We start from the raw sequence: 12,016 nt of genomic DNA, 5'->3' as shown, positions 1-12,016 counted from the left end.
GTTTCTTGCTGACTTAACGCAGCTGTTGCATTGAGAGCGCATCAACAGACTGATAACACGAGGAGACACCCAGGCCTCCTACGGCCTGCAGTCAGACTCTACAGCCGAGGAAACCTGTGTGTTTAACATAAAAAACTTCAAGGTAGGCTACTGTTAGGACGATGATCAACGGCGCTGAATATGAGCGTCCTACATGACAAGGCTGAACTTTCCCGATCCTTCACACAGAATCACACTGACTGACGGTGCAACAGCAGCGCTGATACCACTGCGGGCATTGGGGTGGCTCCTCTCTGGAGTGTTACGCCACGTACGACGATATACGAGACAATAACACAAAATCCTTGTGTCGGGGTGCAGTGGAGCGGTGGCACTAGCCGAGTTGTGCAGTTATAAACGCAATGTGAAACCAGCGATGATCAACTTGGTGGAAAGTTGGGAGAGGCGGCGCATCAAAGGAAGTATTTACAAAAAGTTATGTTTTTGGAGCACGCTACGGCAAATTCAGATTCGCATCAACGTCCTTTAGCGACGCCCAAATCGTGCCCCGCATACTAACCACACTTATTAAAATGATGTGCGAAGTGGCCATGGAAGAGCAAGACAGGGAGATCTCGGACATAGAACCACAGGAGTGCTCCAAAGTGGCGGAGAACGGAGTCCTGCTGGTGGTCAATCACAGCCGGATCCAGCCTCCGTTCAGCGTCGTGCTGGCCACCGTGCTCTACTGCGCAGAGCTCGTCTCCGCCGCCGTGCTCTGCAGCATGTACCACAAGACCGACGACGGCATCTGGATGGGCTTCACCATCGCCTTCATGCTGCTGCCCGCCGTGATCATCCAGTTGGCGCTGACGTTCATCCACAGAGACCTGGGTCGGGACCGGCCCCTGGTTCTCTTCCTGCATCTGCTGATGCTCGGCCCTGTCATTCGGTAGGTGAGGTCACTATGTCATTAGGTGGTGGTGGGGGTGGTAAGTTAAAGGACAATTCACTTCAAATCATGATAGCCTACTTTGCGTTAGAGCTAGGTAATATATCGATATTATATCAATATCGTGATATGAGACTACATATCGTCTTAGATTTTGGATATCGTAGCATATCATGGCATAGGTGTTGTCTTTTCCTGGTTTTAAAGGCTGCATCAATATCGTTGCGGTATCGATGTCGAGAAAAGTTTGGACATCTTCCTCCTATAAATACTCATTATGAATGCCCTTTACAGTTAGTTCTGCAAAGTTTAGTAGGCCTATATTAACTGAATAGTCAAACTATTTCGATAATCGATTAATCGTTTCAGTCGTTTTTGTAGGCCTAAGCAGAAAACATTTGTTGGTTCCAGCTTCTCAAATGTGAGGATTTGATCCTTTTCTTTGACATGGATGATAGTAAACTGAATATCTTTTGGCTTGGACTGTTGGTCCAACAAAACAAGACATTTGAGACGTCATGAACAATGTTCACTATTTTCTGACATGTTAAGACACAAACCAAATTAATTGAGAAAATTGGCAGATTAATCGATAAGGATCTTATTGTTTGTAGTTTTAGTCAGCTATCCATCCTTACAAGACATGCAACTACCACGTTCCATTTGCAGTGTAGTACAGTTAATAGCATACAAATTGACAATTTCTGTTGAGTGCATAGAAGCACTCCAAGGATCTTTGAGAGCCAACATGATTTATTGAGTTATCACCAGCCAAGAAAGCAACGCTAATATTTTTTTCCCCTTATGAATCTGTGTGTGTCATCATGGCAAAATGTGGTCCTGGAGACACTGTAGCGGAAACTACCACAGAGGTTCTGAGTACTTTGGCCAGGTTTATGTGTCGATCTGCGGACAGATTTTGTCAACGCAATAGACTCGCAACAAGATGCAGTCATGAAACGTTACAGGTGTATAGTTGAGATCAAAATTAACGCAGAGTTCAAAGGTGGGTTTGGTCCAAGCAAGGGCGTCGGAAGGAGGGAAGGGACAATTCCCCCCCACACTTTACGCCCCTGGCCTGAATCAGTGGATTATCATTATGATAACAATGCTGGTGATCCCATCGCAAGATTGTCTCTAAGATTGTTTAAAAATGTAGGAAGCTGACTACAGCTCAATCACTTTTATTGATTAATAGACTTCCAACTATTTTGATGATCACTGAATAGTTTCTTTCCTTTTTCAAGCAAAAATATTGCAAAAAATGACACATTTTCTTTAATTCCAGTATTGGAAATGAGAGGATTTGCAGGATTATATTTGTCAACCAAGTATTTGGGGGTTTTGGACATTTGATCGAACAAAACGAGACATTTGAAGACATCAACTTTGGCTCCTCAAAGTTGGGTTGGGCATTTTTTTCTCCTTTTTTGACGTTGATTGACAATGAAAATAATTGAAGCCCTAAAGCTGACTGACTTATTAAATCAGTCAGTCAGCATCCAGCTGTTGCAGTTCATTAACTAGATTTAATCAACCACAATAATTTGTTATGATAGATTGTTGCAGCATCCAGATTTTTGCTCTGCATGAGAATCATAGATTTGGCACTCATGAACTGAATCCCACTCCAGATGGAAAGCCTTCCAGTATGAAGAACAGGAGGGACAACTGAACATAACAACCTCCCACATCGTCAAAAGTGTTGAATAGAGATAGGCCTTCAAATATCCAGAGCTTTTTCCTTCTGAGCTTCTTCTTATTGGATGTCTTCCGTGGTGGTGTTGTCACAGTTAAACCCTCTGCAGTCTGTCAAATGACTCTGCAGAGCTGGCGCATGTAAAGGCTGTTTTATGCTTCTGCGTCGAATCAACGGCGTACCCCCGCTGCGTCGACGTGAACCCCTCTCCGAGCCCTCCGCCGTAGCTCGACGTGCACCTCCAAAAATTTGTAACTTCGCGTCGAGGAGACGCAGACCGCAAGGACTGTGATTGGTAAACTCCTGTCCTGTGTGTTGATAGTCGGTGTTTCAAGCAGCCTACTGTGGGGAGTAGCAACATGCTACACTGACATAAGCTTTGCAAATAAACTCAGACATATTTTGGTTACAATCACAGGGTTATCCGTTTGTAAAGTGTCTATATGTCAGTGACGTTTTGAAATTGGCACTTCAACAGCAAGCAGTACTTTGTGGGCAGTGCGAAAGTTTGCTTGCTAACATAACATAAACTGGCTCTCTCTCTATTTTGTCGGAAATGGCAGTTTCGCGATTGACCCTCTGGAAACCACACACCCCCTAGTGTTCTGGCGGTGAAATGCACCGTGATGCAAAGAAAAGTGCTCAACCCCGACGCAGAACTCTGAAAGGGTCACGATGCTGTAGTAGCGACGGCGTAGCTACGGCGTGGAGTTGCCGCAGAAGCATAAAACAGCCTTAATACATCATTCACATTTATTTTGTAAGACCTCCTCTCAGGATAATGGCCCCCAAAGGCCTTCTGTGCTGCAGGCCCGTCAGACCACTGATCAGGCCTGCCTGGCTCATGAGGAGAGAGGGGTGGTAGATGTTGCCGGAAAGTCTTCTTAAAATAATTCATTCTTGGAAATCGTAGTGGAAATGTCACATTTTAAAAGTAAAAAAAAAAAACAACCTTTGTTTGCTGAAGGAGGTGTTCCGTTTCAGCCACACTTCAGTTTCAGTTAGTCTCAGCTGAGAGACCTGTTTGGTGAACCATGACTCATGCAAGATGTAGGCGGAGACTTCTTTGAAATGTAAATATACACTTGATATTCTCTTTTTTCTTCCTCTCTGAACTTTGATATGTCAACAGTGAGCCAAGAGTTACCGCTCTGAATTTACAGCACAATTAGAGTTAATTGAAGGTTGTTTTTTTTTTTTTTACAGCGCAAGAAATTCAACCTTGTCTTCAACTCTGTGCAGGTGTATGTGCCATAGGAAGAATGCTTTGCAGGACTAAGTATTAAAATGGCGTGTAAATGACTTGATATGTGGCTCAGCTTTCAGTGCACCCTAAAATATAACAAGTCCAATATATTTCAAAACAGTTTGCAGAGATAAGAGAAAATATGTAGATAAAAAGCTTTATAAACAAACATCCACAAGAGCTACAGAAGAAACACAATTTCGCAATGCCGCTCAGAAGACAGGAAATTCTTATCATCATTGCTGATCTTTTAACTCGAGCTTAGCCATTGTTTTATGTAGCACATAAAACGGATCAAAGTTTCTTTTCACATGGCCCGGTTGGCTCAGTGGTAGAGCAGGGGCACTTATACTGAGAGGTTTATTCCTCGACGCGGAGGTTCAGGGTTCGAATCTGACCTGTGACAATTTCCTGCATGTCTTCCCCTCTCTCCTTTCTCACCTTGCTGTCCTGTCAACAATTAAAGGTGGAACCCCCAAAAAAAAGTTTATTTTCAGAATCCTCATCTTCGGCGGTCACTCGAAACGAGTATGACTGTCCTCTCCGTAGGGTCGTCTTCTAGTGGGTCTTTAGATGGCTGTACAGGCCAATATGTGATACACATAGTATTTTGGTGCAGAGTGGACAGGGGAAAGTGGAGGTTGTGAGTGGTAGAGGAGCCTTTTTCCTTGCGGTGCTGTTGCTTTGTCTCTGCGACACAGTGGAGTTCCATTTCATGGCGCACAGCTCCTTCCTGCACAGCTGGCTTCCTAGCGACGCCTGTCCAAAGCGATCTGCTCCAGTTGCTTACTGGAATTTTGAACTTCTTCAGGCTGATCTTAATGTTGTCCTTAAAGCGCTTTTTTTTTTTTTGGACCACCGGGGGCTCGCCGACCTTCCTTCAATTGGGAGTATAGGATCTGTTTGGGGAAGACAAGTGTTTGACATGCGAATAACATGTCGGCACACGGCTTGCATACTTCCTTATTTACCATTTTTGATAAAAGCCATTTGAGCCAAAAGTGCTTCATAAATCAGGACCATGTACAGAGTATTAACGAAGAGACTTTTTGTGGCCACGTTGGCTCAGTGGTAGAGCAGGCGCACGTATACTGAGAGGTTTATGCCTCGACGCAGAGGTCCAGGGTTCGAATCTGACCTGTGACAATTTCCTGCATGTCTTCTCCCCCTTTCTCACCTAACTGTCCTGTCAAAAATTAAAGGTGGAAAAGCCCCAAAAATAAATAAAAACCAGGAGACCTTTCTTTTAATGCAACAGCTCCACGCAGATTTGCAGTTTCCACAAATAACTAGACCAAGGTCAGGCACAGGTTTATTATTATTATTATTATTATTATTATTATTATTAACACATTGGAGATAAAGCCACTCATGTCATTGCAGGAGAAGGATAGACCACCTGCAGCTCCAGAGTCTATTTCAATCGGGAGTGATAGTGAGAGGCAACACCTTTAGTCAGTCAAAAGTTGTGTGGCCTGCCGCTTAGAAGTGTTGTTTGAAGAATATATTATGTCACATTTTGGCTTTGAGCAACTCTGCAGAGCATCAGAGCTGGGGGATTCATTGATGACAAATGTGTGACTTTACGTCAGACTTTACTTACTTTCAGTAATTACATACTTTTATCTTGTTAGACAAAGAGGTCTGGTGTTTGACACACTGATGTTGAGACAGTTCATTATTATCTACAAGACTAGGACTAAAAGTTTGCAAAAGAGTTGCCAAGTTGCATTGTGGTTAATGTAGGCACCAGGTTTTGACAAGGAGGAGAAATGCGTGGGATATAAAAGATGATATCTCTGGTTGTGCTGCATCGATTTTGTTCAACGCTTTCGTCCATCGTGAGTCTGACGAAGCAAAAAGGGCAGAGTGCAATGCTGAATCAATGAAGTAATCTTTCAAGAGCCTCAAATTCAATTTGGTATATGAGCAAAAAAAAGAATCGATACAGCATAGTATCGCGATATTTTCCGAGGCAATACTGTATCGATACACAGACGCCAAGTATCGATCTATTATTCTATATGTGTTGGTCAGTTTGTCTGCTCGACGATCCCATTTTGCAGCAATGCAATTGAAGTGAGATGAACAGAGAAGTGAAGCTTTTTAGATGAAACAGATGTTGACTAAGCTTCCTTTTGGGGACATAGTTTGAAATTGGGAACCATTTGAAGTTAGATAAAAGGTCATAAATTGCAATATATCACAAAATATCGCAATATGTTTAAAATTGCAATAATATCATATTGTGACATAAGTATCGTAATGATATTGAATCATGAGGCCTCTGGTGATTCCCACCCCTACTACATAGGCACAGTGAAGCTTTGAGCTAAATGCTCACGTCAGCATGTTAACATGCTGATGTTTAGCGGATATAATGTTTACCAGGTTCATTATCTACTGATGGCGTTGTCATTAATTTCCGCAGGTATCTGCACATACACCAAATTATTGGACAAATTAATAATGTGACCTGTTGGTGGCGCTAGAGGGAAGTAAGTAAGTAAGTAAGGGGAGGATTCATCCTCTGGAGGCCATCAATGTCTGTACAAAATGTTATGACAACCTATCCAGTAGTTGTTTGGATATTTCAGTCTGTACCGAGTTACCTGCCAGCCAGGCCCATAGCTTCTAGCATGGCTAAAAACTATCTAGGATTGTCCCATTTAAAAAAAAAAAAAAAAAGTAGCTGTTCTCTGTTAGCTACACAAACGTGTTTATGATCCTGAATGCATCTTTGCTCCGCCTAAGAATGCTTTGCTCATGTCAGTGATTTTTAGACCGCCATGACATGAAACATTTACAATATCAAAGTGAGCCTGCATCTCTAATTTGAGCTTTATGAACGCTTTTTTTGCAGTTATCATCTATTACCCTGAGCTGTGACATCTCTGATGCTTCTAATGCGGCAGTGAAGCCTGAAAAAAAATACTGGGATTGCCATTACTTTTAATTTCAGTTGTTTTATTTCAAGCTCTTATCATTCCACGCTGTGCTGCTGTAAACAAATCACTGCTCATCTGCTCCCTCTTGGCTCAGATGGGAGGTTTCCTGTGTGACTCAGGGATGGTGTAATCTGCTGATCTTGTGGCTGAACAGTCAAACATACCATGTCTGTTATCATGAGCAAGTCATAATGATTACACATAACCGCATATAAACTTTTTTTAAGAGCCTTGTTATAGTTGCTTTGGAATCTAACAGAAGATAATGAGACACACTGTCCACACAGTCAATATGGCAACTTTTAAGGAGGGGGTCGGGTTATTTGCTGCTTGTCGTCTTGACTTGTCTTGACTTGTCTCCTTATGATCCTCAAGCAGGGATAGAAACTAGATACTATTCTTGTTAACTTTGACCAGTCTCAACATGTAGAGCTTTTGGTTTCGTGTCTGTGTTTCACAGTCTCTCGGCAGTCTGACGTGGCTGTGTTAGTGTGAACGCGTCAAGCCTGATGAGGTAATCCCAAGTGACCAAAACAAGAGGATCTTGCTAAAGTTGAAAGACGTTCCCACATTTCCTGAATCCTTTGCCACCCTTATGTCAGAAAACATCAGTGTTTCAGTTGCCACAGGAGTCGTTTGACTTCTTTTTAAAGCCAGTTCCTCTTCATTTGAGAGGTATATGTCATATCATAATGCTGTATTCACACGTTGAGGGAACAGATTGCATGTTTAGACTGCAAATACAGAGCAGTAGCCTGTGTGTTTCCTTTGAATAAATCCATAAGTCGCTCCCTCGGAAGTCAGCATATTGATTCTCCTGGCTAATGCATTCAGCAGGCCTGCTGTTTCTTTTTCCCCTCCCTTAGTGAAATTTAGTCTGCCTCTCAAACTGCCTCTGAATCCTAAGTGCATGCTGGCTGGAGGTCAGTACCCTCACATTGCATCCTCAGCCCCACTTTGCTGCCAGATTTACAGGGAAAGGATGTCAGTAAATCAGGTGTTTGGGCCTTCGCTGTTTCTCGATCGTAGACCTTGTACCCTAAAGCAGAAGTGTGTGTGTGTGTGTGTGTGTGTGTGTGTGTGCTTCCAAATAAAAAAATGTTTCCCCCATGCAAGCCTCTAACATTTGGGATCAAACAATTCAGGGATGAGTGTGGAAGCTTGGCGCTGTGCCACATTTGCACTGTAAGTAAACAGTACAGTTTCCCCACTAGCAGCAGCTGAAGCAACAGTCGCTGGAAATGTCAGACTGCTGATTCTGGAGTGTTCCGGACACCACATAGTTGAACCATGGAGAAATAGATTTGTGTGGGATTAAAGTCTCAAGCTGGAGCTGCTCCCCCCGCGACCCGATAGCGGATAAGCGGACAAGTGGACAAAGATGGATGGATGGATAAAGTCTCAAATCCAAAGTTGGACATTTTGGAGCAAAAGATAACATTCCAGAGGGTGAGGTTTGTGTGTTGAATGTAGCTGTGCTGCACTGTGAGTTCCAGGTCATTTTACAAGTGTTACTTAGGGATTATAATGCTGACATTGTGTTGTTGGCAGGTGGAAACCTTGACACTATTGTTTAGGTAGTTTCCTTATTGCAGCTTGAACATTTGGGTTTTAAGTTTTTTTTTTATGTTTGTCCTTTGGGCCTCCAAAAACCAGTCTGGAAGTAAAACTGTAATATATATTTTAATTGTAGAAAAAATTACATCTGACAGAAATCTATTTGTTTGTGGAAGATTCAAATACTTTCTTTAAAGTTGGCAGTCTGCACAGAAACCTCTCGCAGTGGAAAAACATGTGGCACCTGAGGCTGAACACAGAAAGTCTTTACCTTGCAAACGTTAAGAGAACCACACCCAGAGATTTTCAGTTGATCCATTCAAGAACTCTGGTAAATGTTTTCTTTCTTCTGCCTGCCCTCTGGTGGTTTCTCAGTGATGTACTTGTGGTTGTTTAGCTGTGATTTACAAAGAGAGGTGTATTTATGATGGATCCCTAACATGAAATAACATGTCTAAGATCAGTGTTATGTGTATATCTTATTTTAAATTCCTGTTAATAACCTCTGATACTTTTCTTTATTCTACTCATGTTTTTGCTTAATAGCGTTTATTGCCCTTACATATTCACACTATGATAATTAAATGTGGATATTAACACACAAGACATCATAACGTCCCTTTGTGGTAACTTAAACATAACATCGCGCTGCCCTCTGTTGGTGTGAAAATATTACTTCACTCTCAGTCCCTTTCATTTCGTCCTCAGGTGTTTCGAGGCTCTGGTGGTCTATTTCAAGGCGGGTAAAAAGGAGGAGCCTTACGTCACCATCTCCAGGAAGATCAGTCTGAAGAAGGGACAGGGGATGCCCATGGAGTGGGAAATCGGCCAATCGGAACGCAACCTGGCCACCCACAGAAACGCCTTCAAACGCACCGCGGTTATCCAGGCTTTTCTAGGCTCTGCGCCTCAACTGACGCTCCAGCTGTATGCCACCATCCAGGAGAAATACATCCTCCCTGCAAGATGTAAGAACGGGGGGGGTTCCACTATATGATTATCTTAAAAATCACTACAGTGTTGCACTCTGATTTTTATTCTTGGCAAGGTTGAAATACCTCTTAAAATGATGATATGATTTGAGGTTGGCAGCTCTTTTAAGACGATGACTCATCACCTTAAATGACAATACTGTACACATAAAATTAAATGTCACTGCCAGTGTTAATGTATGTAAATGCAGTCAAGTAAGGGTGAATATTTAAAATAACCTCATTTAACCTAGTAAGCTCTTTCTTTTGCTTATTTCTCTCCACATTTTTTAAGAAGCCAGCGTATAAGGAAATGGTTTTGTTTATTAAAGATATTGGATAAAAAAAGCTGGAGATTTGTGCAAACTGAAACACTAGTAAAAGTCAGTGGATGTCGTGTAAAATAGACAGACTTTCCATTGAAACAAGACTAAACGTGCTATCAACTCTGTAAAGCTGTATTATACAGTAGAGATACAGCAGTGCTTAGAGCAAAGTGCTAATGTTAAGCAGGTATAATGTTTGCCATATTCGCAATCATATTTTAGCCTGTTAGCATGCTAGCATTTGCTAAATAGCATTAATCACAGTACAGCTGAGGCTGATGGGAGTGTCATTAGTTTTGCAGGTATTTGGTGTAATAATAGGCTCGTTTGAGATGAACTGTGCCTCGCCTGTAAAGTGGACGAGCGCAGGCGGCAGCAGCAGGGGGCGGTGACAAAAAGCTGCGGTTAAGTTGGAGAGTTTCCAGCCGTTTCCTGCAGCCTTCATGCTGACCAGGAAGTCACAGAAACACTCACATCCTGTTAGGTCCGATTCCAATTTAATAAAAGGTTATCAGACCCATATATCAGCTTGTACACATTCTCCAGTTGTTTTTATTCAGACAGAGTAGCTGTCAAAATGCTCTACATGCGTTCTGTTGCTGATGTCAATAAACAACAGACTGTAGATGATCCATAATCAGAACGGATTTAGTCTCTGATTTCTAAACGTCACTATCAGCCACACGTGTTCTGTACAGAATAAACCTTTAAATCAGACAAATGGCAATTAAAATCCCTCTGATTCAAAAACAATAAAAAGTTTATATAAAACGTCATATTGCGTCAATTCTGAACCAATCGGCTGTTGGATCAGCTGAGAGCCAGGCGTTTCCCAGCATGCCCTGGGTCCGCCTGGGTCTTGCGGTTGGTGAAAAGCAACTGCGCTGCCTGCGTCTCAAACCTGCAGCCGCCTTGATCTCGTGAGGTCATCGTTGCCCACGTGTGCGTTATGTCAGAGCAAGTCGGGATCAAGTCGGGACACAAATCTAACCGGCATGCAACGGGCGGCCATCGCCGGTGATCAATTCTGCGCAGACCTGGCTCACCTCGAACGAGCCTATTAAGTATTGGACAGTTCAAAATGTCACCTGATGATGGCTCTAGAGGACAAATTAAGGGATCATCAAATTCATCCTTAGAGGGCCATCAATGTCTGTATGACATTTGAAGGCAATACTTCACGTAGTTGTAGAATTAATTCAGTCTGGACCAAAGTGTTGGACCGAAAAAGTAGTGTCTGTACCATACGAGTGCTTGAAAACAAAAGTTTTTTTGCATTCCCTATTTCATACAGAGGTTTTACATTAGATTTATTTTTTCAGGAATATGACTTTCATTCTATATTAGACTTACTGTAAGGGAATACATTTGAGTATATATTGAATCATAATGACTTTACGTTGATAATAGAGCCCGACCGATAAAGGATTTTTAAGGCCAATATCGATACAAATAATTGGTGATTTAAAAATCCGATATTACGATATATCGGCATATATATATATATATATATATATATATATATATATATATATATATATATATATATATATATATATATATATATATATATATATATAAACAGAATGTGTAACAAAACAGATTTCCCTAACATTAGTTATTTGTCCTCACTAAAATAATGATAATGCAGTTTCAAAATAACGTTTGTTTTATTGTCACAACGGAACAGATGAACATCAAATATATATTAAAGTTCTGATAAATAAAATATAAGTATAAAAATACAAACTGAAACTTAGTCCTTTGAACAAAAACAGTGTTGTCAACAGGGACGTTGAAGAGCGCCCTCTGGTGGACAAACTATGCAACGCCAACACTCATAACATGGTTAAAGGGTGTTTCATCCGTTTTTAATTTGTTTTTTATATATATCTCTCTCTCACTCACTCACTCACTCACTCACTCACTCAATCAATCAATCAGTCGGGCTCTAGTTGATAATATGAGGAGTTCTCTGTGCTTGAGACCGTGAAAGAAGAGAGATTTTTTTAAACGGTGCAGAGATGTGAGCGCTGTTGATTTAAGTGTAACAGATGACTTGTTTGTTTTCACAGTGGCTCTGATGATCATCACCCTGATCTCCATCACGTACGGGGCTCTTGTGTGCAGCGTTCTGGCCATCCAGATCAGATATGACGACTACAAGGTGCGCTTGCGCCCTTTTGCCTACGTGTCCATGATCGTGTGGAGAGGGCTGGAGATTGCCGCCCGGATCACCGCTCTGGTCCTCTTCAGCACGGCGCTCACACACTGGGTGATCCTTGTCGGCATGTGTAACCTGCTCTTCTTCTTCTTCCTCCCCTGGGTTGAGTTCTGG

General features: G+C 42.0%; 1 protein-coding gene across 1 annotated transcript in view; it reads left to right on the top strand.

Moving 5' to 3' along the window:
- Positions 1–34: 34 nt before the first annotated feature.
- The window catches only part of xkrx (XK related X-linked), a 13,421-nt gene continuing 1,439 nt past the window's right edge, over positions 35–12,016 (top strand). Inside the window, exons 1-3 of the mRNA XM_078260326.1 lie at positions 35–931; positions 9,090–9,349; positions 11,754–12,016. The exon at positions 11,754–12,016 is cut by the window's right edge and continues 1,439 nt beyond it. Coding sequence (XP_078116452.1) covers positions 573–931; positions 9,090–9,349; positions 11,754–12,016 — 882 coding nt within the window. The 5' untranslated portion in view covers positions 35–572. The remainder of the gene's footprint in view (positions 932–9,089; positions 9,350–11,753) is intronic.

Source organism: Sander vitreus, chromosome 10, assembly GCF_031162955.1.
Source record: "Sander vitreus isolate 19-12246 chromosome 10, sanVit1, whole genome shotgun sequence".
In the NCBI taxonomy this organism is placed as follows: Eukaryota; Metazoa; Chordata; class Actinopteri; order Perciformes; family Percidae; genus Sander; species Sander vitreus.
Note: the sequence above shows the minus strand (reverse complement) of the source record. Positions and strands in the feature narration are given on the sequence as shown.